The 26,337-nt window shown below is 41.2% G+C and overlaps 1 protein-coding gene across 3 annotated transcripts; it reads left to right on the top strand.

Annotated features, from left to right (window-relative positions):
* Positions 1 to 1,347: 1,347 nt before the first annotated feature.
* cuedc1b (CUE domain containing 1b) lies at positions 1,348 to 26,337 on the top strand. 3 transcript variants are annotated; one of them, XM_034113105.1, is made up of 11 exons: positions 1,348 to 1,433; positions 12,213 to 12,881; positions 14,629 to 14,756; positions 15,679 to 15,805; positions 16,095 to 16,347; positions 17,992 to 18,057; positions 19,831 to 19,911; positions 20,003 to 20,096; positions 20,272 to 20,330; positions 20,565 to 20,634; positions 22,776 to 26,337. In XM_034113105.1, coding segments are annotated over exons 2-11 (1,194 nt in total). In that variant the 5' UTR covers positions 1,348 to 1,433; positions 12,213 to 12,566; the 3' UTR covers positions 22,777 to 26,337. The 3 variants fall into 3 exon arrangements, with proteins under 3 accessions (XP_033968996.1, XP_033968998.1, XP_033968997.1); XM_034113106.1 differs by having other exon boundaries at positions 1,371 to 1,429; XM_034113107.1 differs by lacking the exon at positions 17,992 to 18,057.

Here is a 26,337-nt window from a genome sequence, read left to right as displayed (position 1 = left end):
GAGCTCACAGCTCCTCATATCTGTTCAGAAACTAGACAAAAGTTAAACAAGTACAAACCACAGACTGTCTGTGTCATGGTGAATACAGTCGCTGGTTTATTTATGTCTGTATAGGCCGTTGTTGTGAGTGTGGACGGTCGGAGCATATACAACGTTAGCTTAGCCGATCTCCATTCAGAAAACACGCATTTTAAAAGGTTTTCGCCTACCGTCTTGTCTGCAGACTTGTCAAAGCATTAATTCATGGTTTTTACTAACCGGTATCAGTATGTTGTTACTTCGGCATCATTTTGAAACGTGTATTTTTAAATCACGGTAAAATATGTTAATTTTGTTGTAGTTGCCAGCGATTCTCTCACTAGTTTAGCATACTCAGCCCGGTTGTTGGCCCGGAAAGAACCTCAATTTTGGAGAGCCAGAAAACTGTGAAAAAGTAGCCGCTAGCCGGAACTACGCCTAGTGGAAACGCAACCAAAAACGGGCCGGGCACGGCACGGTACGCTTAAACCGAAGAAGAAATAAATAAAAATAAATAAACCAGCGACTGTATTCGCCATGACACAGACAGTCTGTGGTTTGTACTTGTTTAACTTTTGTCTAGTTTCTGAACAGATATGAGGAGCTGTGAGCTTGAGTGCTAACAGCTAACGGCTGATGTTGTTTTTCTGTGATTCACATTGAAGATGACGTCACGGCTCCGCCTACACTGCGTTACTATAGTTACTGCCCCAGCTACTAAACTGTAATGGAAACGCAGCAAGTGAGCCAGTCCTAACAAGGCCTAACAAGGCCTAACTATACCGTACTAAGCCGAGCGAGGCCCTGCAATGGAAATGCGCCATAAGTGCTGGGAACTAAGTGCTGGGAACTAAGTACGGCAAAGTACTTGGTGTGAAAGCGGCTATTGTCACCCGGTAAATTAATCTATATGCGGACGACATACTTGTCTATTGTATTGCTGCATTTCTCTGTTTGTCAAGCTGGCATTGTTTTTCCTACAAACTGTAAACGTGTATGGTATTTCACAAATGACTGTTAACACTACTATTACTGGAATATTCTCAATAAAATAACTAAGTTAAAGAATAAGTCTTTACAATCATTTTTTACCATTGGGGGTTATGTAGCTAGATTATCAGTGACTTGACCTGTTTTTAATAGGCTAATCTTTAATATAAAGTGTGTTTATGTACATATGTCTTTGATGGGTTATAAGTAACTGTTTTAAAATCCTGATTAAAACATGGCATATCATCAAGAGAAAGACAAGTATATAAACCAGATTTGAAGATTTTATTTTATTTTGAAGGTGTTAGTGTGTTGCGGCTGCGCTGACACTTCCGGCCAGCTGAGTGTAATGCTAATATGCTGCTAACAGTACAATGCTAACAGCCCCGACGCTGTGGATACCTTTTCTGCGCCGCAGCCAGTGAGTAAGTTAACATCACACACTGCTTTAACTAACGTTACCACCTCTACTGCCAATGTGTTGCCTTATGTAGCTTCCCCTCTCCTCGCTGTTATCACGACCAAGTGTCGTTTTCGACAGTAACGGGAACTGAACATGAGGGTACTGTACGTGTGTTGGATTCAGTGACATATTTAGACACCGTTAATCTGGTACAGCTAACAGAGCCGAGGCCGAGGTAGATGAAAACGTGTGTGTGTGTGTGTGTGTGTGTGTGTGTGTGTGTGTGTGTGTGTGTGTGTGTGTGTGTGTGTGTGTGTGTGTGTGTGTGTGTGTGTGTGTGTGTGTGTGTGTGTGTGTGTGTGTGTGTGTGTGTGTGTGTGTGTGTGTGTGTGTGTGCGCGCGCGCGTGCGCTGGACTGTCTGTACGGAGGACCTTATGTGTCTGTTTGTGATTAGTTAGCATCGTAGCTAATCATTGTTTCACTAAACCTCGCAGCTAACATCACCTATTGTTGCATTACTTCAACCCTATGGGATTTAAATCGATGTTGTTAGGACAACTGGCGTAATCGGGTTATATTGAGCAATCTTTTACATGTTTTTAAACTGCTGAAAGCTGATGTAGCGTTAGCCTGTTAGCAGCGACCTGTTATGTCCCCGATAAGAGCACATGCATAGAATATGAAGGCTACATAAGAAAGTGGTATGTAAAGGGGGCCCCGCATGTCTACACATACAGGATCATAATGAAACACGAGTTCTCAGCTGTTATAAACCATATGGGATACTTTACAGCATAAAACCGATCCATGAGAGACAAAGCACTTCTCATGTGATAGGGACTTTATTGATCTCTTCTACAAGCCTCCTCCACTTCTTCTATTGTGGACACCTTGATCTTTATTTAGATTATTTGTTACAGAAGTAGTAGCCAATAGTTTGTCACACTGTTGTTCTCATTGCCCTTTTGTTATCAAAATAAGTTAGATTACTATAATAAAGCTATAAAAGTGCCAATTCCCAAACCAAATGACAGGTGTAACAGCAGTGTGTATCTACAGTTTGACCATGGAGCGTCCTCTGTGAATGGCATGTCCTCTGTCAGGGCTGACATGGGCGCGGTGTGTGTGAGAGGTCAGTTGTTGTGAGTCTTAATGGGACAGTTTGGAGGACGGATCTGTCTCTGGGCTTCACAGACATACTGATACCAATATTGCTTTTCAACAGCTACAATAATCATAACAGTATTTGTTTGCCTTAATATAATATAAACTCACTTGTCTGATATCGATGCCCTGAATTTGTCCATTTAAAGTTGTATATATGTATATACATTTTTTTTGTTTTTGCTATTTAAAGACCTAAAGTCACGTGACACTCAAGTGGCAACTCTGAACATTCTGTGGTCTGCAGGTTTTTTACGTCTCTCATAAAATCGTCCGAGTTCGCTTGGAAACTCGACTGAGGTTGTTCTAAAAAAAGGACCAGAGGCCAGTACGACGAAGCCGGTTCAACATAACCTGGATATGTTTGAGTTAGCCGGTTGGCCTAATCCAAAACATACGCGCTCTCGCTAAGCGGTCCTACGACGGGGGTTATCAAGTGGATCACCCAAGCCAGCCGTGTCCTATCTAGTTAGGTGCGCGTTCACATGAAAGGGGTGGACAGCGCAGCGCGTCATACTTCCTGAATGAAAAGTCAACTATAATATTAGACAAATATGAAGACGTTAAACTTTAAACATCCATGACTTAAACACTTTATCCAGGATAAAAGCCACATAGCTGCACCTGCAAGGTGAATACAGCTGGTAACAGAAAAAGTGTTTGAATGCGTACATTAACAGGTTTATGATATCACTGCCCCGTCTAAGACACGAGTGGATCTGACTTTAATTACATTTGACTCGAGTGTTTCGTCAACTTAATGTGTTGCTTAAAATAATACTTCTGCATACAGTATGTGACACTGAGTGTTGCACGGACAGATACGGCTCAAGAAGCTGACTCAAATAAGGAAATATATGATACATTATGATGTGATATGAATGATAATGGCACACATCGACGTCTGCACTCACAGTGCCACGGACTGTACGTAATGTTACTTTGATCTGGTTACTTATGTTGTGGCAGATATTTAAGTAAGCTTTCTTAACGCTAATGTTATAATAGTCAGATTGCTCTGAAGATGGGATATTCTATTCATTTTCACGTTCACACAGTCAGTTGATTTTTGCCGGCCGTCTTTCCTGCAACGGCAGTTTAAACTGTATTTCCTTTCTCCTGTAATATGACTTGATCACTTTAAACTCCGCACACTGAGCTCTGATTGGTCAGCAGGCGGTGCTTTCACTGAGTTGATCTCTTATCCTGGAACCAAACCTGCTCCGGAGCAGGCTAGCCGTTCAGCATAAGTTACCGTGGAGATCTAGCCCGCTAAGAAGTGAACCAGCGTCGTAGGACCGGAAATCCAGAGTTTTCCCTGAAGTTAGCTCGCTAAGCCAAAATCCGGCTTCGTAGTACAGGCCTCTGGCACTATCCTGTAGTGGATAAAAAAAGAGCAAAGCGAATGAGTCCATTAGAGCTATTACCATGCAGTGGAAACGCGATTCTCGTCCCAGAACATCTTCAAGAGAAGGCGATATGAAAAAAATTCAATTTCCCATTTGCTTGTTAAATCAGTCTCAATCCTTTTAGTCTTTATTTGCAATTAGTCAAAAGACCAATGCCTTTAAACACGCAGTAATAAGCTATGTATTATCATAGTGAAATGTGAAGGAACATTTAACAAATGCATTTAAATTGCTGAGAAGCATTTACCTCAAATGTAATTGTATCAGTACAAATGTATCCCAAGTCTTTATTAAGCCTTCATTTCGAGCCTTTGTTGTAAGAGCATGGAACATCTGGCTCCCCTGCAGCAGGATATGATCCCTTTTGTCATTTACATCATGTGCAGCTTTAGGAGTTAAGGGCCACGGACACTGCATTTGTCCATACTAATCCAGCTGTTCCGATTTGTGTGTGTCTCTGTGTGTGTGACCTAAAGTGCTGTGTCTGTGTCAAAATATAGCCAAACAAAGCCTCGAAGAGCTCTGTAAGTGTTCTGGCACTACGTGTGCTGCTACATCACCAGGATGAATGTTGATGTAGACATTGCCTTCTTTGCCGTTGTATTGAATCCACCAATGCAGAGCCCTCCCGTCCTAGGCCAGGGAGGATGCTTGCTTTCCATAGAGTGGTGCAGGAATGAGTCCTAAAACCCGGAAATGAGTTCTAGTGTTTTTAACAGGTTTTTGGTTAGATGCCTGAATTATGGTTTGCGGTTAACACAAGCTTAAGTGATAAGATGTTGTTCTGCGACATAAAATATGTCAGTAAATATCACAAGTGACTAAATGAGAATACTAAACGTCATCACGCTCAACACAAGTCCGCCTTTAGCTTAGTGATGGGCAGCTAAATGACTGGTGTAGTTTGTTTATAGCGTCACGTTAGCTTTTTACTTCTGGAGATTGCATTTAAAATCATGAGTGGTGTAAATATGTGTAGATTATCCTGCTGAATAAAACGTGCAAGTGTCATAAGCGCCTGTTTGTCATAATCCTTATTTTCTGCTATGTTTTAAAATCCAATGGCAAAATCCCATTGCATTAAGTCAGTGGGTCTCAACATTTCCGTCAGGAGAAAAAAAAAAGTCGGGCCCCCCCAACACAAATAGTCACGTAATGGGCCAAGTTAACATTTATTAAAATACATCAATATGAACGTGAGCATTCCTTTCAAAAAAATTAAAAAATCACTTTGCTAGAACAGTGATAATAAAACAATGCTCCATAAGTCTGTGTGCTCAAAAAAATAAATACAATTGTGCAATCCCTTTGCTAGAACAATAAGTTATAATACTTTGCCACTTTGCAATCTGTGCAAAAAAATGAAAAGAAAGAAAATGCTGATATTTGGCAAGAAAGTGTGTCTTATCACAGCATTAGTGGCTGCAATGAGCCTGTTTTGCACTGTACATTTCTTCAAAACGGGGTTGCAGGCTCAGTGGCGGCGCCAGAGATTTATTTTGGGGGTGCTGTGGGGTAGCTTGACGTTTCATAGAGGGTGCTCAAACATTTAGGGTTTCCCATTAATGTACCGGTCGCTACAGTTGAATTTTCTACTGCAACACTCCCCACGCAAATACACAGTGTACCCGCGACTGTTACAATGAAGGCTCGATAATCAGCTCACGGCATATAGGTGTAAGCAGGGGTAAAGTGCTATTTTTATAAGTGGGGAGTGGACCTAACCTCCTCTAGGGGTGTCCGGGGGCATGCTCCCCCGGGAAGACTTTTTTTTATATATTGAAGTTAAATGCATCAATCTGGTGCACTTTGAGAGCAAAATGAAGAGATCTATGGATACATCACTCAACACCCATTTGAAACAGAACTGTAAACAGATTTACTTTTTCTTTATGGATGTTTTACAAATCACTCTCCTTTTAAACTGTATTCTTGTTTTACTGTCATAGTATTTCATAACTATTTTTCATTTATTCTCTTATTTTTTTATACCTATAATGATCATATAAACGTGTGCCTCGGAAATAATTGTTTACATTAATCGTGACCAAACCGTTTGAGACCCACTGAGATAACTAATCTCAGTGGGTAATCTAAACACTGAGAGAGTCCTTTACCTCACTGAGCTGAGGTTATCAGAGCCTCTCAGTCTGACAGGCGAGAGAGAGAGAGAGCTCCGGTACCGGCTCTCTCTCTCTCTCTCTCTCTCGCTCGCTCGCTCGCGCGCGCGCGCACGCACGCACGCACACAAAATGGCTCGTTCCACACACACACACAGCCGAGCTTGAATGAAACACAGAGACCTAGACGTACTTGTACTGTACTGTAGCATATTATTTTCGAATCAATCATTTTTCAAATTAGGAATTTCACACATAAAAATAAAAAAGACATACATTTCTTGGGGGTGCTATGGCTATCCTAGGGGGACCTGCAGCACCCCCTAGCGCCCCCCTGACGCCGCCTATTGACCTTCCATCCTCAAAATGTACATTACACACCTGTGTCCTACAGCGCCCTCATAGGTTTCTAAGGTTTCTAAGTGTAACTTCCGCCGGTCATGCCGACGTCATAACAATTCTCTTTTCAAAGAATTTTTTTTCTTTTTGTCATAACATTTTTTCCTCCTGGTCTCTGGCGCCCCCCCTGTCATGCCTATGCGCCCCCCCACTTTGAGAAACACTGCATTAAGTCGATGCAACCCTTGCGATGCTAATTTCACTGCAACACTCTATTGCAGGGGTCGGCAACCCCTGGGGCACCGTAACCAGTGGCACACTAGGAATAAGTGGAATAAGTGGGCAAAATATTAAAATTTTATTTTCGGATCCTGAACGAGACCGCCGCCAGAGCACGTCTCCCCGTTACCTGCAGAAGGAAGCCATGCACGCAACGCAGCCCCGCTCTCTTTAAATCCAGGCGACTTTCTGCCGCTTTCCACCGTAGTGCAGGGCTGATCATTTCACCACAGAGGAAAGCACTTCACAAATTGCAGTACCCATAAGGAGCTGTACAAATACCGCAGTTTTTGCGTGGCTGTGTCTTTAGTTGAGAGCCCAGTGGCGATCTGCTCATCTCTCATCAAAAATAATGTGCTACAAAGGGCCGGACTGGCCATCTGTGTGTTCTGGAGAATCACAGAACGGACGATCGTCCTTATTATTATGCCGTTTAAACCAATTATTTAAATTTGTTTGTTAAATTCGGCATCATGTAAGTTGCGCTGACAGGTCCACACACTGCTTCCCCGCAGCGAGGCTCCCCCCGCCCTCCTGTTGACAGTTCACGAGCGTCGAGCTCCTCACCCCCCCCCCCCCCCCCCGTTGATAATTCACGATCGTCGGCACGCCGATAACATTTTTTTAACCAAAGTTACCAACCTATGTTGCAAAGTTTAGATCTTTGCTAAATTCCTTGTTTAATTCAACTGCACATTAATTATTTTGCCCCAATACATTGTTTAAAAGATAATTAATTAAACATATTTTATTACAACTGATGCTGCCAAATGTAAACTATTCTGCCAGACAGCCTGGTTAAAGAGAAGCAACTCAGTGTGCCATGGTGGCAACATGAGATTAACAGATTTACATTTAGGCATACATCTCACAACAACTGAGGCCACATTGAACACCTCAAATCAAATCAAACTTTATTTATATAGGACTTCTCATAAACAAAGGTAACTCAAAGTGCTTCACAAACCAAACACAATTTACAAAAAATGAAAACACTAATACTATCTCCCCCTTCCCAGGTATAACCAGATTACCACAGAGTTTAGTGATTTTAAAAGAACACTTAATACCAATGCATGACTGAATAAAACAGGAATAAAATAATACAAAATTATTAAATTCAATTAAAGGACAAATGAAATGACTTAACACCCATGCGACAAACACGTTTCAATATTATACACTAAGCTCATTGTGTAAGGTAAGCAACACCAGACCACATTAAAATAAGGTAAACATGCAAATGAAATTCAGTATCGACTAAAAATAAATCTGGACTTCAAAAGTCATGTGTTAAGTTAATGTGATCCCTTACTCAAGCAGAGAGGCAAGTGCAATCTGAGGTTTAGTGTTAAGCCGTAAGTCCTATATATGAGTGTGACACTTAAAACATTAGTGCATGTGTTCACTGCTCATGGACCACTGTAGCAGGTCAAAAGCTTCAGCTGGTAAGCAACTGTCTTCCCCTCATACAGTACACACACAACATACACACACACACACACTCCCCCTGGGGACAGAGAGTCCTGGATTGTGTGCTAAATATAGCAAGGTTCTTGCAGATTGATGTGATGATGTTAGAAAGAAATCTGTTCCTGCATGGTATCTCTTACACACTCGCATACTGTGTCAGAACCATTAAAAGCCTCTGATAATGATCTCAGTAGTTAGTTCGTTAAAAGCTAAAGATAGCTGCAAAACAAATGTTGTAATATGCTATTGTTTTACTAAATGCAATTTCTGAGTTTGAAATATTGTAGTTTGTGGAAGAGAAAAAAAAGCGACAAAAAAACAAACTAGTAAGGCATTATAAGGCATTAATAATAACCTTTTTATGTGCAAAACTATTGCAGTGCCCTTGGGCCCATTAGTTGTATTTGAGCTGCTGGCTAATAGTAAGCTACACTGTGTTGTCTTTTATCTGTGCTCTCTATAAAGGCCGATCAGGAAAGCCGATCAGATGATGTAAAATACATGACACTTTTCTCTGTGCGCGGCAAAACAACCTCGCCAAAATGGCTTCACCAGTCTGGTAGTATTTTAAGGTGTCCGAAAAAGACAATAAAATAGCGGTATGCAACGTGTGTGTGAAGCACAAATCCTGCTGCTCCGCCCGCTGTGACGGACCGGTGAGCGGAGCAGAACACACACTAAGAGTTAGACCTAACACACTTATTTTATCTACCTCTGGAACAAGCTAAACTAGTTATAAATATATTTATTCTTCACTGTCGGGTAACTCATGGACTGGATCAGTGAGCTGCATGAGATACTGACAGGCTGTCAGGAGAGGGGGAGAGGAAAAGAGAGCGCTTCCGCTCATTTCTCCCGTGTTATTATCCAAAGTTAATGTAAACTTGAATCATTTGAATGTAATAATTATGTTGGTTGTTCATGTATTGAAAAATTCATCTGAACTTTTCGATCCATTACGATTATAAACTGAAGCAATATAAAAATGAGCCTCATTAACTGAGTTTTGGACATCACTTTAAATGGAAGATCCCCATAGCCCCCACCCACCCGATCGGATCGGCAATCGGTATCGACCGATACTGATTCCGGCGATCGGCCCCAAAATACCCGATCGGAGCATCCCTACTAACAGTAAATTACACTGTGTTGTTGTCTTTGAGCTGTAGGGTAACGGTAAGCTACACTGTGTTGTCTTTGAGCTGTAGGGTAACGGTAAGCTACACTGTGTTGTCTTTGAGCTGTAGGGTAACGGTAAGCTACACTGTGTTGTCTTTGAGCTGTAGGGTAACGGTAAGCTACACTGTGTTGTCTTTGAGCTGTAGGGTAACGGTAAGCTACACTGTGCTGTCTTTGAGCTGTAGGGTAACGGTAAGCTACACTGTGCTGTCTTTGAGCTGTAGGGTAACGGTAAGCTACACTGTGCTGTCTTTGAGCTGTAGGGTAACGGTAAGCTACACTGTGCTGTCTTTGAGCTGTAGGGTAACGGTAAACTAGACTGTGCTGTCTTTGAGCTGTAGGGTAACGGTAAGCTACACTGTGCTGTCTTTGAGCTGTAGGGTAACGGTAAACTAGACTGTGCTGTCTTTGAGCTGTAGGGTAACGGTAAGCTACACTGTGTTGTCTTTGAGCTGTAGGCTAACACTAAACTACACTGTGCTGTCTTTGAGCTGTAGGGTAACGGTAAGCTACACTGTGTTGTCTTTGAGCTGTAGGCTAACACTAAACTAAACTATGTTGTCTTCGAGCAGTAGGCTAATGGTAAGCTACAACGTGCTGTCTTTGAACTGTGGGTCAAAGGTAAGCTAAGGTGTCTGCAGGCTAACGGTAAACTAAGGTGTGTTGTCTTTTAGCTGCATGCTAAAAGTAAACTACATTGTGTTCTTTTAGCTGCAGGCCAACAGCAAACTACACACAGTTGTTTTTAAGCTCCATGCTAATGGCAAACTACACTTTGTTTTCGTTGAGCTGCAGGTAAAAAGAAGGCTACATTGTGTTGTCTTTGAGCTGCAGACTAACACTTAATTACACCAGTTGTCTTTAAGCTTCATGCTAACGGTAAACTACACTTTTGTTTTTAGGCTACAGGCTAACGGTAAACTAAGTTTTGTTGTCTTTGAACCGCCCGCTAACAGTAAACAGTCAATTCTGATCCATGCAAGTAGGCAACGGCAGTGAGAAAAATATAATAATTTGAAAGCTTACTCTTAATCATTGTCAATTTTATAATGAAGATCAAAACAGCCCTACTAAAACGTGTTGACTACAGACTGAGACAAAGGGGATGCACTGGAGCCAAAGTAGTGCAGTCTTGCATGAGTCATGACAGAACTTTGTGACTATTTTGAATTTCTGTATCACACTCATTAAGTCTCATTTGTTCTTTTTGTGTGCACACACACACACACACACACACACGCACACGCACACACACACAGAAACACAGACACACAGACACACAGACACACACAGTTACAGCCTGGCAAGAAGGCGAGGCTATTGGTGCCAGCATCTTGTTTTCATGAAAGCCAGACTCTGGGTAAATGAGGCTATGAGAGGGCTCTGTATATGGGCTGTTGATGGGGCCTGGCACTGCCATGAGGCACTGGGCAACTGCCAGCTACAATGATCCCTAGTGTAGCAGGAAGGAAGGGAGAGGCTGGAATTGCAATTAGATAAAGGCAGAGCTACATCGAACTTCTCCCTACACACTGATATAGTTCTTGAATAGCAGAGACCAGGGTTAGTTGGCACACGTAAGATCCCAAAACCAGGTCTGGGTTAATAGGTAAATGATTTCACGTTTTGTTCCACGACATTAAGTACATCAGTAAACACCCTTTTTGTTAAAGTCTAATTGTTAAAAATTGGCAATTGCTAGCAAGCGATATAATTAGTATAATTAACGTCATCACGCCAAACATTAGCCACCTTTAGCTTGGACATGTTGTAGTGAAGTCATGCAACTATGATTTTATTTGTTTATAACTTAAAGGTGGGGTAGGTCATTTTGGAGAAACCAGCTTGAGTGCGCTAGAATTTGAAAATACACAGCCGGAAAAAATCTGCCACTTCCTTACAGAGCCCCTCCTCCAACACACACGAACGCGCACATGACCAATGAGGGCACGAGATAAGTTTGTGCACAGATGGAAGGCTGACAGGCAGGTAGGCCATCCAGTTATTTTAGCCGGGCCGGCTAAAATGATTGGTCGTGCTTTTTACAGTACTACGGCTTACACAGATGACATTTTTTTATGGATTTTTTGTCAAAGCACTTAAGATATTCATTGCTATCGGGATGTTAAGAGCATTCCATGGAATATAACAAAAAGTGTATCTCGAGCCGGTTTCTCAAACTTACCTACCCCACTTTTAACATTAGCTATTTGCTTTTACACGCTGTAACTATTACAAATGTGTGTTAATATCCTGCTAATTAAACATGCAGGTAATATAAACGTGTTTCTGCTACAGATCTTATTTTCTGCAATATTCCAAAATCCAGTCGAAAAATCCCATTGCCCTTTGTTGGGGGAGCCCTTGCAATGCTAACTTCCTGGTCGACCTACGACAATACGTCATCACTGCACCACTCTATGCAGGGCACTGCTGGGGCAGAGGTTGTGTTTCCTGTCTCCTCATTATTTGTGGGCCCCCACACTTCTTATTTCAAAGACTATCATGATGTTGCTCTCACTTGGGCAAACTAAAAAGGACTAAAGTCGTTTTTTGAACCTTCTCTTTCCAAATCTAATGAGGGTCTCTATTGTTCCTTTTCATCACGTTTTGACATACAATACATATAATTTTTATTTGGAAGCAGCATCTTGTAGTTTTTGGTGGTCCTACAATTAAAGTCCCTTGATTGAGCTACTGCTAAATGAAAATCATCAGAGTGCTTGGTCCCAGTCGAGAAACAATTATGTATTTCAATGTATAATTGAATAAAAGAATAATATAGACTTTGGGTTGCTAGCCCCTTCTAACACACTGCCTGTCTTCTCTCTCTGTAGGTGCTGATGACTGTGATGTAGCTATGTGTGTTTCCTGGCGGATTTTGACTCTAATCTCTACCTGGTGACAGGACCGTGATTGTTCATTTCTGTCACCACCTGCACACCCTTTAATACGGTTAGCCATGCCAGATTTATCTGAATAACAAGTAGCATTGGGGGGTTTGGGCGGAACTTGAGTGATTACACCTTCCCAACAAAAGACTGCCATGTTTCTGTTAGAATGAGAAACTGAGCGAGGAAAAAGTGAAAAGCAAGTGAGACTAAAGGGGCCAAAGTGCTTGTGTTGGTGACGGAAAAGAAGAGCCATCCTAGCAGTAGGTTGGCATCAATTAAAGCAGCAAGGCCCTGAGGATGACTAGCCTGTTCAAGCGCAGCAGCAGCAATGGAGGCTCCGGGGGCAGCGGGAGTGGCGGAGGTGGGAGCGGCAGCGGCCAGGGGCAGCTCAACAACAGCCGGTCCAACCGGCAGGTCCGTCGCCTGGAGTTCAACCAGGCCATGGAGGACTTCAAGATCATGTTCCCCTCTATGGACTATGAGGTGATCGAGTGCGTGCTGCGCTCCAACAACGGAGCCGTGGACGCCACCATCGACCAGCTGCTCCAGATGAGCATTGACGGACAGGGCTCAGATGACAGCTCAGACTCTGATGACAGCATCCCCCCAGAGGTCAGTGGAAAAGGTCAAAGGGTACCGACAAGCCTAGCCTGATGGGCTGTTAATATTGACATTATAAACCAAACCCTCCACTTTTATTTATAGGGATGTCGAGAAACAGTACTTTGTTCCTTAATTCTGAAAATGTGATAGTGCTTGCTTTACTATAGTATGGAAGATACCACAGATACTGTCAGGGCTTGAGACTAATGGCATCCAGTTGACAATAGAAAAATGGGTCTGGGACACGATAAACTCACTTCCAACGCACCCTATTTTTTCTCTGATAATGCTACATTGTGAACTACAAATCAGCGTTAAAAAGTCGGGAGAACAGCTACTTACGTTAGCAGTTAGTTGTTAGCTTTTAGCAGCAGGTGAACGAAGATCCCGTAGAATTGACACTGTATTCATGTTCTCACAAAAGTAGAGGATGATGTTATCATGTTGTGTTCAACTATAATCTTAAAGAACATTTTTTTTGTTGAGAATCTTCTATAAACTCGTTTTTAAAAACGGCTCAGTACGTTAGCTGTTAGCTTATTGCTATTAGCATCAGGTGAACAGGGGTTTCCTAGAGTTGCACTACATTCATGTTTCAAATGACTAATCGGCGAAAGTATATAAAAAACAAAAACGTTATCATGATGTGTTCAAACATAACCTTGGAAAATGTAGTTTTTGTTGAGAATCTTCTATGAACCAGCTCTTAGGAAGTTACACAAGGATTTATGTCCTTTCTCACTTCCTTATAACAACCTAGTATTGTGTCACATTAAAGAACAGGCACAGTAGTATGAGCAAAGTTCATCTTTTCATTAAAGGTCCCATGTCCTACTTTTCTGGTTATTACCCGTCCCCTTGTGTGTTATGAAGGTTTTTATGCATGTAAACGGTCTGCAGAGTCACAAACCCTCAAAGTACACCCTGTAGCGAGTAAAACTCTAACACAGAAAAGACCTGTCTATGCTGCCCCAGAACGCCTCGTTGGAGATTTCTCTTTTTCCATTGTTTTCTTCCTGGGTACAGTGACGTGCCCATACCCAAATGGACCCATTGGTCCAAATGGACCAATCCGTGGAGCCGTTATGTTACACGGACTTCCTCACACACACACACACTCACTCTTTTCTCAGCTGCAGCGCCGCCGATTTCTCCTCCCTGAGACGGCGGGACGCGGCGAGGCTGTGAGTCTGTGTGTGAGCACACACACAAACTCCCAGCCAGGCTGCGGGTGTGTGTGTGTGTTCGGGCTGGTTTCGGGCTGGGTTTCGCTGTGTCTCGCTGTCTCGCAGACGGCCACTGGGCTCACAGGGAGGGGGGGGGCAGGAGCTCCAACAAGCCGTTTAGGACAGAGAGTGAATACACATACTATACAGAGATGCTGTATGAGAAACCAATGTAAGTTTGGAAAATTGCACAATATACATCTATTCTAGTATACCTCAACAATGGAATTATGATCAGTAGAAATGGCCATGACATGGGACCTTTAATGTTTCTGAATTTAAACAATAGTCAAATGTGCAGCAGTGGAAATGCAGCACCACTATAACTTACAAGCTTTGTACTAAAATAAATAAAAGATTAGAGGGAGGTCTACATTTTGCATGTTATATTTCACATGATCTAAACATTATACAACAAACTCTAATTAGGATCAAAGGGGAGCTTTTTAAAATTGCAAGTGCATAAGGGCACGGCAGGTTTAAAACATTTAATAAAGAAAGGTTGTGTTGCACTGTCTGTCTGTTTATAGATTCTTGAGCGAACCCTGGAGCCTGACAGTTCAGATGAGGAACCTCCTCCAGTCTACTCTCCACCAACATATGATATGCACATTTATGACAGGAAATACCCCGAAGCTCCACCAACACCCCCGCCGAGGTAAGGAAGTGCGACTGAACTGTTATATAAAAGAAGCTGAAGCCTTTAAGATCCACTTTCAAAGCTTTTTTCAACAAATGAAGTGGACCTCTGATTGTATTGAATAGATAGGCGGTTTCTAGTTGGAAAAACTATTTGCTTCTGTTTTAAAGCCAGTACCAAAATTCTAGACAATATTTCTTCACTTTATAGAACTTATCCGTATTTGAATCCTCAATTTGATAGATTTTGATAACTTAGCCAGATACTTTACTATATTTACTACCTTATTAATTGATTGGATTGTGTCTGCTATTAATCAAGGCAGTTCAGTACATTTCTCCATCACCATTTAGATTAAACGGGTAGGTGTTAATCCTGCTAGACTCTTTGTTTGTAGAAGATCTTGGTAGCCAGCGCTTTTTTTTTTTATCCCCTCCAGGAGACCAACCTGCCAGACATTACTACTGCTTCCCTCCACGTCATTTAGCTTAGCCTTTAGCCTCTGGTTGTCTCCTCTAGCAAACTGCAATAGGCAAACAACCCTTTTCACCATGACTTAGAAAAAATAACACAATGTAGCACAGCAGTTCTATGCTCTTGAATTGACTGGTCTTGGACTTCTGCTCTTTGGGACAACGTGTGCATTTTTTCATTGCACCAAATGGGAACCATGGCTGTATAACATTTTCTGCAAATCCTTGAAGTAAATATTGCAATTAGGATTCATCATCTGGGGATCTTGGACATCTTTTTCAAATGCGATGGCAATGAATCCAATAGTTGTTCAGATATTTCAATTAAAATGTGAAAACACCAAGATGAAAATGTTTCCTTTTTTAGCCTCTCACCTCTCATGTAAATATGTAATAGTCTGAGATAGCTGCATGTAGTTAATTGGCTGAGTTATTCATCTGTCCTGTTACTCCATGGGCTCTTACAGATTTGAAGCAGAGCCACCTCCGGGTCACCAGCAGGTCAGAAGCTACCGGAACTGGAACCCTCCTTTGCTCGGAAATCTCCCCGATGACTTTCTGCGGATCCTACCGCAACAGTTGGACAGTATCAAGGTAAAAAATGTCGGCTCGATGTTGAATCGATGCATTTGGTTGTTTATTTATATGTCTTAATGTAGTTACATTTTAATTTGTAATAATTCAGAAAATACACATTTTCCTTATAAAATGCAGTATAAAAGCCAGTGTTCTTTTCAAACCAAGTGCTTTGTTAACAGAAATGCAAATGTCAGTTACATGAGTCTAGAAGTCTTCAAATCATGTCCAAAACGATCCCTGTAAAGTACATATAGCAGCAGATCCGCAATACTAACTAATATCCGGTCCTGCTTTACCTCAACAGAGCTCTCAGAGCAGTCTATGCCAGCCTTCATCATCCTCAGCTTCTTCCCTAAGCCAATGGACAGCCCAGTCTGCTTCTCGGCCCGGAGATGCAGGGACCCCTGGAGGTTCAGGTTTGACGACAGGAGCCTCGGAGCAAGACAAGAAACTCAAGCAGTATCTGGAGGACGAGCGCATCGCCTTGTTCCTGCAGAACGAGGAGTTTATGAAAGAGCTGCAGCGCAACCGCGAGTTCCTCATGGCCTTAGAGAAAGGTATGACTGAGTACACAGGTCACTCCATGCAACACAACTATGCTCATGAGGTCAGTGGCAACAGCTGTTTTTAATGGTAAAGTATTGTACACACGATAGTAGTCACTGGAAATGTAAAGACATTTAGGGTTGAGTAAGACATTTAACATTAATTATTGAGATACTGACAAGTCCTTGAGGTTGTTATCCTAAAATGTTCCCTGTGTAGATTTCACCTCTAGTATTTGCTATGGACCTGTTGTTCTATCAGATAATCCACGTTCAAAGGACACTTGGCTGACACGGAACACAGTCAGTTTATGTTTTGGTTCAAGTCAACTTGTCCGGGGAGATTTCAATGTACTGGACAAATGGTGAAGAATTCCAGATAAATATTATCTGTCTTTAATATTGAGTTTAAAAACATGCTTTACAAAGAATCTTATCATCATGGCATGTAGATTTATATATATTTTTTAAAAGGCTTAGGGGGAATTATTATTCCGACTCTATGACCGGAGAGATTTAATTTTTGTCGGACTTTATCAGAGTTTCCCCGCCAAAGTGTGGTAAATGGCGGCTCACAGAAACACTACACACTGTGAGGGTTGCACACTTTTCCACTGATCTATGGGTGGTGGTAACGCACCTAATAATGCTGCTATGTACCAGATGAGGAATGAATAAGAAGACTGAAAGCTACTAAACATGAATTGACCAATACCGGATTTAAAATACAAAAAGCTGCTTGGAAACGATTTGACAGGAAGGACAGACGATGGGTTTTGGCGAGTTACACTGACATAAAGTATACCAGTTTATAAACATTGGGATGGTACACAAGAAAACTCCACAGGGCACCTTTTAAAAGCTTTTTTTGCCGTTATTGCCATCATTTGCCTTGATGCAAGTCCTATGCTTTTTGTCAAAGTAATACAATTTAAATGTATGACTACAATTTCCAATGTACAGAGTTGAGACTCTCATGGAATTTCTCATTTCACACTAAAGCATTTATTTTTTAGTTAAACTGATTCTGGATACAAATACAATATTCTTGCTATTCCATTTAAGCACAGCCATATCTGGAACTAGCTTTTAATTGCTGGCGTTTATTTAATTATTGTGCATTTCTTAGATTTTCTTTACTTGGACAAAATGAATTCCTTATGTCTCCATTTGTCACGTTCTTACATTACTCAGCTTATGATCAAGGTGCTTCCATTGTTGTAGTAGTTATATTTAGAGGCCCACACTATTTTGAAAGGATGAACTTCTCTTACTTCAGTTCTTAAAATAAATTAGAAAATGTATGCAAATGTTCTTTAATAGAGTTTGAAAACTAAATGGAGAAAGTAAATGTCTAATGTTCAGATCAGAACTTAAAAGTTCACACAATCAGTCAGAGTCTTTCAGAAGTTAAACAGCATAAACATGATGACCAACAACATTTTTGGACAGTAAATAATACTACTTCCCACTTTAGAGATTGTTTAATACAGTGAAATGTTTGTGTCAGCGATGGAAATGCTAACGTTTTAGCTAAATGCTTGCCTTGGCTGTTTTGGTGCCCTCATCAGACTGAAATGGAGGTTCAGGACTCAGGTGGTTCTACCATCTTGATCCCTCACATCAGTGGTCATAACATCTGCTCTCTGTTTTTAGATCGCTTGAAGTATGAATCAAAGAAATCAAAGTCTCATCATTCATCTAGTATGGAGAGTTGCACAGGTAGATATCAAGCTTCCTCTGCCAAGCTCTTTGCACACTGAACTCTACTGAACAGGGAATGGGAATTGGTGCATTCTGGGGCGTCACTGCCATCTTTGGAGGATAGCGACTATAGCAACGTCGGCAGCCATCAATGTCTATCAGCTTTTCACCAGTCATTTTCAGTTTTTTTGTATCCAAAATGAAAAATGTATGCGCAGAATATGAAATCTTAAGAGAGAGAAGTTCTTGGTTTAAGAATCTTGACAACTTGCCACCAATCGCTGATACAGATGTCAGCACCTCTCTGGTCTTTGGAGTTAGCACCTACATCTTCCGGTAATTTAAAAAATGTTAAATCTCGTGTCTAATTTACAAACAGGTGGGTACAGTAAGGCAAGGCAAGGCAAGTTTATGTATACAGCACCTTTCAACACAAGGCAATTCAAGGTGCTTTTACAGACATTCAGACAAAGGCATTTAAAAACAGTCATTAAAAAGAAAAGATAATAAAAGAACATTAAAAGAAAAAATACATTAATAAAAAGTACATGAATAAAAAGTTACAGTGCAGTTTAAGATATAAATAGTTCACACAGAAGTTCCATTTTACTGATGCCTTTCTTTAAGGTCTCTCCGAACATGAGCTGTGTACGCTTGTATGGCACATACGTCCCGAGCAGCATACACAGAGAAAACCAGCCAGGACAAAGTCCCCAGACACTGATTCCCTGGGGTTACTAGCCCCAAATGTTCATTTACCAAAAACGAAACACAACCGCTCAGTTTCAATTAAAAGCAGCGGCAAAAAGAAAAGTCTTCAGCCTGGATTTAAAAGTAGTAAGAGTTTCAGCGGACCGGCAGATTTCTGGGAGTTTGTTCCAGATATTTGGAGCATAATAACTGAAAGCTGCTTCTCCATGTTTAGTTCTGACTCTGGGGACAGAAAGCTGACCAGTCCCTGAAGACCTGAGAGATCTGGATGGTTCATAATTTAGCAGGAGGTCAGACATGTATTTTGGGCCTAAACCATTCAAAGCTTTATAAACCAGCAGCAGTATTTAGAAATCTATTATTTGACACACAGGAAGCCAGTGTAAAGATTTCAGAACAGGAGTGATGTGATCCACTTAGTGAGGACATAGACAGTACCTATGGACCCAAGGACAGTACAATCACACAATGATACAATCATTCGGACACAAGTGAGATAGTTATTGCTAACTGAATGCTAACCATTAATCATTAATCTAATGATATATTTAATTATATTGCGACATTTCATGTTTTATATCGTATTCCCTGTGTAGTGGTTCGTGTTACTTTAGTTAGCTAATTTTTGAAAACTAAACCGTTGGCAGACAGCTGCCACCCAACAAATGTATCATCTGCTTCCCTGTTAGCTTCCCATGTTAGCTATGTCTTACTGATTAGGTTTCCATCTTGGAAAAGTATGGAATGTATTCATATGGGAATTTTATTTTAATTGTTATCTTGGGATTGTCTGTTACAGCCAACCACACAACAGTGCCTGTCGACCATGTTTTAAACGTTTATTTGATAGGGTTAAGGCTACTTCGCTCACCGTAATGGTTAGTCAACTGGTACCCTTCAAAGATGGCCGACTTGCCATTGATACCGTCACCTTCCCATTCCCTATACTAGTTTGGGTTTTGTCTCTGCATTCACTGTGAGAGTTGTTTGTTGTGTGAAGGTTTTGTACTACTATAAATACCTGCTACTACAGTTGAAGCGTGTGTGTCAGTACATCAGTGTGTGTGTGTCTGTGTTCAGGAGAACAGTACTCCGCAGCTTCAATGGACGCCGTCTCAGATGACGCCATGTTCAGAGACAAACTCAATCACATGGGCAAATGTAAGTCAATTACGTCACAACACTACTGATATTTCACTCAAATGAGCATTTCCTATTGTAGTGGCTGACCTAGGATATTTTTCTCCTCTAGCAACAAGAAAGAAGCTGTTTGAAATTGCCAGAACGTTCTCAGAAAAGACAAAGCGGAGAAAGTCCAAAAGGAAGATGCTCCTGAAGCACCACTCGTATCCTTTGCTTTACCTTGAGCATATACTAACCCTAACCCACCTGTTTTAAGGTTGTAGCCAAATCACATTTATTTACCACAGCTGTTAACCATTTAAAAAAAAGTTAAGGATCATCTTCCATTACTGATCTGTCTGTGAGACTGATTGTTTTCTTAACTAAGCTCCTTTCCAGATTGGGAACAGCCAACTCTACGGCAAATCTCCTGGATGATGTGGAGGCAAACCCCTGTGGTAAGGACTGCATGTCATCCAAACAATGTAACATGGAGCTTTTGTCACAAAGCAGTGTTTACCAAGGCCTTGTGTCCCCATAGTGTATTTTTCTCACCTTGTTTAAGAGAGCTTCACCCCCTTGCCTTAACTGTTTGTTTTACAATGTTTTTTCACCATTACAACCAACTAGAAGAGTTTTGTTCTCAAACTTTAAATTGAGCTTTACCTCTTAATCTGATGTCTCTGTTCCAGAGGAAGATGGCCAGCCCAGAAGAACAAACACTCAGGAACAGAATGAGCAGCGCCATGAGCCAGTAGTATGGTAAGTAATCCCAACTTCTATAGACTAATGCTGCTTCTCAATTTACAGTTGAGGCCTAAATTATTAGCCCCCCAGGAGTTATGGAACATTTTCCTAAAATTCTTCCCAATGTTTCCAGCATTGATAAAACTTGATATAATCAAACATTCACCTGTGCTATTTAGTAGCTTTTGGTACATTTTGGAAAATAAAATAAGTTTTTAGGCTTGCTTTATATCAAATATAGTGACAAATGGGTTGGTCAAAAATATTAGCCCCCATGTGAATATTTGCTTTCAAAACACACCTAATCAATCAATCAGCTTTCAAACCACACCTAATCAACCAATCAGCATAAAAGGACTCCAAGAAACAGGCACTTGAATACCTTATTGAGAGGGACTATACTACTACTCCTACTCACCATGCCAAAGACAAAGGAAATCAGTCTTTAGCTCAGAAAGAAGATAGTGGAGGCTCATGATAAGGGGGAAGGCTATACTGCTATTTCCAAATGCTTTACAGTGTCTAGAACTGCTGTACGTTGCATAATTGCGAAGTACAAGGAGACGAAAAAAAGTAACGAAAGCGCAAGATTTCAAGAACTCTGGAGAGGAAAATAGTCAGATATCAGCAAGCATCCCCGGACATCTGCCAAGATGATTGTTGCTGACCTGGCCTCTTCTGGAGTTGATGTTTCAAGGAACACAGTTGTGAGGGCTCTTCATCGTGGTGGGCTTCAGGGCCATCGTCCCAGAAGAACCCCTTTACTCAAAGAGTGGCACATCAGAGCCAGACTGAGGTTTGCCCGTGAACATTTGAAAGGTAAAGATGAGTTTTGTAAGTCTGTGCTTTGGTCTGATGAGACTAAACTGGAACTGTTTGGGCACATGGATGTTGCTTATGTTTGGCGAAGAAAGGGAGAGGCCTTCAACCCTAAGAACACATCATGCTGTGGGGCTGTTCTGCAGCCTCAGGCACAGGGAGCCTTGTTCGGGTGCAAGGCATCATGAAAAATTAAATTATGTTGACATTTTGAGGGATAATATGAAGAGATCTGCTCTTAGTCTTCGCTTAGGTCGTCGCTGGGTCTTCCAACAAGACAATGACCCAAAGCACACATCAAAATTGGTCCAACAGTTCCTAAAGGACACCAAAACCAAGGTGCTGGAGTGGCCCGCACAGAGCCCAGATCTTAATCCTATTGAGAATCTGTGGCGGGTGCTCAAAGTGAATGTCCATGCTCGGAAACCACGCAATTTGGACCAGCTGGAACAATTTGCAATGGAAGAATGGGCCAAAATCCCTCAAGAGACCTGTGCCAACCTAGTAAAGAACTACTCTAAGAGGTTGTTGTCAGTTGTAGCTCAGAAAGGGTACACTATTGACTATTAATGGCCTGGGGGCTAATATTTTTTGACCAACCCATTTTTCACTATATTTGATATAAAGCAAGCCTAAAAACTTATTTTATTTTCCAAAATATACCAAAAGCTACTAAATAGCACAGGTGAATGTTTGATTATATCAAGTTTTATCAATGCTGGAAACATTGGGAAGAATTTTAGGAAAATGTTCCATAAGTCCTGGGGGGCTAATAATTTAGGCCTCAACTGTACGTACTTCTGTATTTATATTTGCCGTTTTGGGCACATAAGTGCATCCCAATTCAAAGTATGACAACATGCACAGTGAGTACCTGGATGGCATTATCAATAACAGTGAAAAAGTGTGGAACGCTGGACACTTCTGCCACTCAACGACCGCCATCTTCGTATAACTATAATTCTCAAAGCAATATCACCAAAATAAAAGATATGCCATGGATTATGATGCATCTCATTTGTCATACCATTTTAAAAGATAATCTCAAATTGAAATGTTTACTGTTAAGTTTTCCTTCAAAAACTACGTATTTCCATATTACCATGTTACAAATCCTTGAGCTAAGTCCTTACATGGGCCACATGCACTGCAGGGGCCACATGTACTAAAGCTGAGTCCTTACATGGGCCACATGCACTGCAGGGGCCACATGTACTAAAGCTGAGTCCTTATATGGGCCACATGTACTGCAGGGGCCACGTTTACCGAAGATGCTCATTCATTGTTTGATTTTATGATGGAAACCCATATCATACAGACTCTCGTCTACATTTCAGATCCTCCTGTGCTGCACCATATCAGGATTACCATGGCGACGGCAGCATGACCCATGGGAGCCGGCCTTGCAGCTCTTCCTGTCTTCCCCTGCTCCCCCACCCTAATCTGATACCAGACAATGTAAGGCCCAGTGAGAAGGGGGACGACATTATAACACTTTGTTAACATATCATTTCAAACGTAAAGGTAAAAGCATTAGTCCTGACAGTATTCACCGGCTTCCTTTAACCCAGTGACGGAACACTTCTACCATATGAACCTTTCTTACTCACACACTGTGTATCTGACTGCGAACCACAGGCATTTCAGATGCTTTCTATACACTAAACCATGTAGAGCTTTTTTACCATGTTTTCTTAATCACATTGTAATATTCTGCTGTTTTTCCATGTCCAGGGTTACGTAAGTGACAGAATATTGCGGCCATTAAAGTTGTGGCTGCCCAGATGTCAACACATTGTATCAAACTGATCACATTTAAAGGATCGTTTTTCGGACAGCGACGGAGCAGCTTATTGGTTTGCTCTGTTTGCAAGGTGAAAACTATGTCATTCATACTGTAGCATAGAACACTACAACAACAACAACAGGATGACAGATAATGAGCAGAAAGACATGACAACCTCTCTACTATGTTTCAATAGAATAGAGTATAGCAGGGATGACCTCTAAACCCTCTTTACCAGACTATTGGTAAATACAAGCTTACGAGATTTTTGCGCTTTGTCCTACGACATATAATACGTCAGTAAATACCCAACTGGTAAACGTCTGAAGCTTTAATGTGTCTTAAAAGGAGAAGCTAAATAAGACTACTAAACGTCAACACTTCAAGGACGAGTTCGCCTTAGGCTAAGCGGTGTGGGCAAAAAGTTATGTTACGGTGAAGTAGTACGATTATAGCATTAAGTTAGCTACTTCTGCCGTTAGCATTATACTTCAACTTTTATAAAAATAGTCTCAATATGTGGAGATTATCATTCTAAACAAAATGTGTAAACTTCATAAATGTGTGTTTGCCACAGATCTAAGATTCCAAAATCCAATGGAAAAACCCCATTGCTTATTCTTTAGGTAGCCCTTGCGATGCTCACTTCAGGATTAGCTTAGAAAAACACTCCATCCCTTCACCACTGTATTACCTTATACAAATAGGTTATAACTCAGGTCAGTCTAAAGGCAAACTTGTTAATAGCTCAGAATGAACATACTTTAAGGAAGGGGCCCTGAAGGCATCACAATGTGAAGAGAGTAAGATTAAATAGTGTTGTGTGGTTGGAGGAGGGTCAATTTGTGTGAAGTACACTGAGGCCTTCAGGGTATGATATAAGCATATGGTGAATATACCATGGTAAAACACATGCTGCTTTCCCACACAGCCATAGCATTAGATTGATTAAGATGAAAAGGAGCATGATGTGGAATTTGTTCGGTTAGCAGCGTACAATTTTAACATTTTGGTGGCCTCCATTTGTAATTGGAGCAAAGCAGCGGTGGCCTAGAGAGGGATGGACAAATACAGTAAAATAGTCCCGCCTTTGGATGTGTTCTCATGGTGGAGAGCCAGTGAGGGCTCTCGGCTTCGTTGCTGTGCTAGTGCAGGTGGCAGGTTTAAAGAAACAGCACCCCCCTCCTCCAGGACATCATTACTGTCAACATTGGCGAGGTTAATTTATTCCAGGTATCAACATCTACCTCCTCCTACCCACAAACCTTTGCATTTTTAGGTCATGGGGGTTCTGTTTTTAGACCTTCTTCTGGGACATCATTGTACTTTACCTTGGGGAATGGCATTGTTCTCACCTGGCCTTTTGAAGCAAACTAAGAGTCTGAATCCACTGCTCTGCTCTCCATTCATTGCTCCGCTGTATTCTGCCAGGTTTCCTGAACTCTGGAAAAAAACCTAAGATGTTATGAAGATAAGAAATATCTTCCAGACTTTTTTGCCATATTCTTTAATGTCCCCCGAGTCTTTGAGCAAATCATGTATTTGTTGATCTCATCTTTGCGAGCTCAGAGGAACACGAGTGATAGAAATGTCTCTTGGAGGATAAAGCATCTGAAAGGTGATTTGGAGGATCACCCTGTGAACACTCATTCTGATACGATTTGGACAAGAGTAAAGACAGAACAAAAGAAAAACACAAAATGACTTGATATGTAACGGTAGATGTGAAACTAGCATGGGTAAAGGTGTAAGAGGTGTGATGTAGCCTGTGTGAACAGTCAGAGTTGGAGAACGAGTAAAATTCTCCCTTTGTGCATAAAATGTTTTGTTTCCACCTCAGAAAATCTCCACAAATTAACCTTTCTGGAAATGTTTTCACAGTTTTGTGTGTGTTATCTATCCCCTTTTGATTAAACTACTTACATGTGTTATTTGCTTATTTAGGGATGAGCGAAGTTTGATGTCTGAAAGTGATTTATAGTAAGTAATTGGACCATTCCAGTGTTAATGCATGTTTTAGACCATTTAATATAAGTCATGTACACACAACTTTACTTGTAAAGCTAATTTCTCACTATTTTTATAAAAAAAATATATCATGTGACTGGAGGGAGACAACTGTTGTGAGAAACCCACAGAGAGATCTCGCTAACTCTCAATGGGCATTTCAGTATTTTTCAACTCATTGTTTTGGAGCAGATTTTTCTCAGTGAAACGCCCTGATGAGAAACCTGCTGTTGAACTCTTAATGAAGGCTAATGTAGCTCTGTGTCCTGGAACGTGTTAATCACTATTGTGAGATGATATTTTGTCAATGTTGCGTTTACAGTACTGCTGCCACCAGGCTGAAACATGCAGAAACACGAGGAGTAGTCATGTATTATATACTGTGTATGTAGGGGGCAGCAGTGCTTCATCACAATAAACTGTGTCTCATTTCTCATTCACACTATTACCTAAAGTTCACTTTAAAAACTACATTTTCAACAAGTTGTTTAGCAACAATGTCAAGCACTGACCTTTCGAAGTGCAACAGAATAGCTTAGCTTAATTTAACAGAGCCGCGCAAGCTAGCAGCGGAGGAAACCGTAGAAACAAAACTAGCTAGCTGTTTTCACTGTGAGGCTCTGCGCCCAACATCACGGTGGGCAAATTCAGTTTAAGAAATGGTGGCCAGGGCCCAGTGGTTCAAAACTTTTAATCTCAATCAGATCCGATCAGATTTTGAAATCCCATTTTTTGTGATCCAGGATCAGACAACTCGGCCAGATTGTGTCCCAGTATTTTAAAGCAATTCAGGATAGGATCACCCTGATCCAGATTCAGACTTTTCAAGATGACTAGATCCTGAATATCAGTGCTTTAATCCTACCGATCTCCATCTAGTGGATATGAAAAATAATACAAGGAAGACAAGAGACCACATTGCAGAGACATCTATTGTCCGCAATTACTTTTGAAAGGTGATGACGGACTTTTTTTTTGTTGAAGATATGTTTTCTTTAATCTAAATTACATTTGTGATTGACAATCTTTGTTGTGATACTTTTATGAGCATAAACATTTGTCATCAACATTTGGTTGAAAACCAAATAGGCCACCACAAACGTGAT

Source organism: Trematomus bernacchii, unplaced genomic scaffold (assembly GCF_902827165.1).
Source record: "Trematomus bernacchii unplaced genomic scaffold, fTreBer1.1, whole genome shotgun sequence".
NCBI classification, from domain to species: Eukaryota; Metazoa; Chordata; class Actinopteri; order Perciformes; family Nototheniidae; genus Trematomus; species Trematomus bernacchii.
This window is presented reverse-complemented; position numbering and strand designations above follow the sequence as displayed.

Excerpts from the sequence above, each read along its gene's own strand:
- cuedc1b (XM_034113105.1), top strand. The coding sequence starts at position 12,567 with ATGACTAGCCTGTTCAAGCGCAGCAGCAGCAATGGAGGCTCCGGGGGC. Across the intron at positions 20,097-20,271 it reads ATGCTCCTGAAGCACCACTC|ATTGGGAACAGCCAACTCTA; the intron begins GTATCCTTTGCT and ends GCTCCTTTCCAG. Across the intron at positions 20,331-20,564 it reads TGTGGAGGCAAACCCCTGTG|AGGAAGATGGCCAGCCCAGA; the intron begins GTAAGGACTGCA and ends TCTCTGTTCCAG.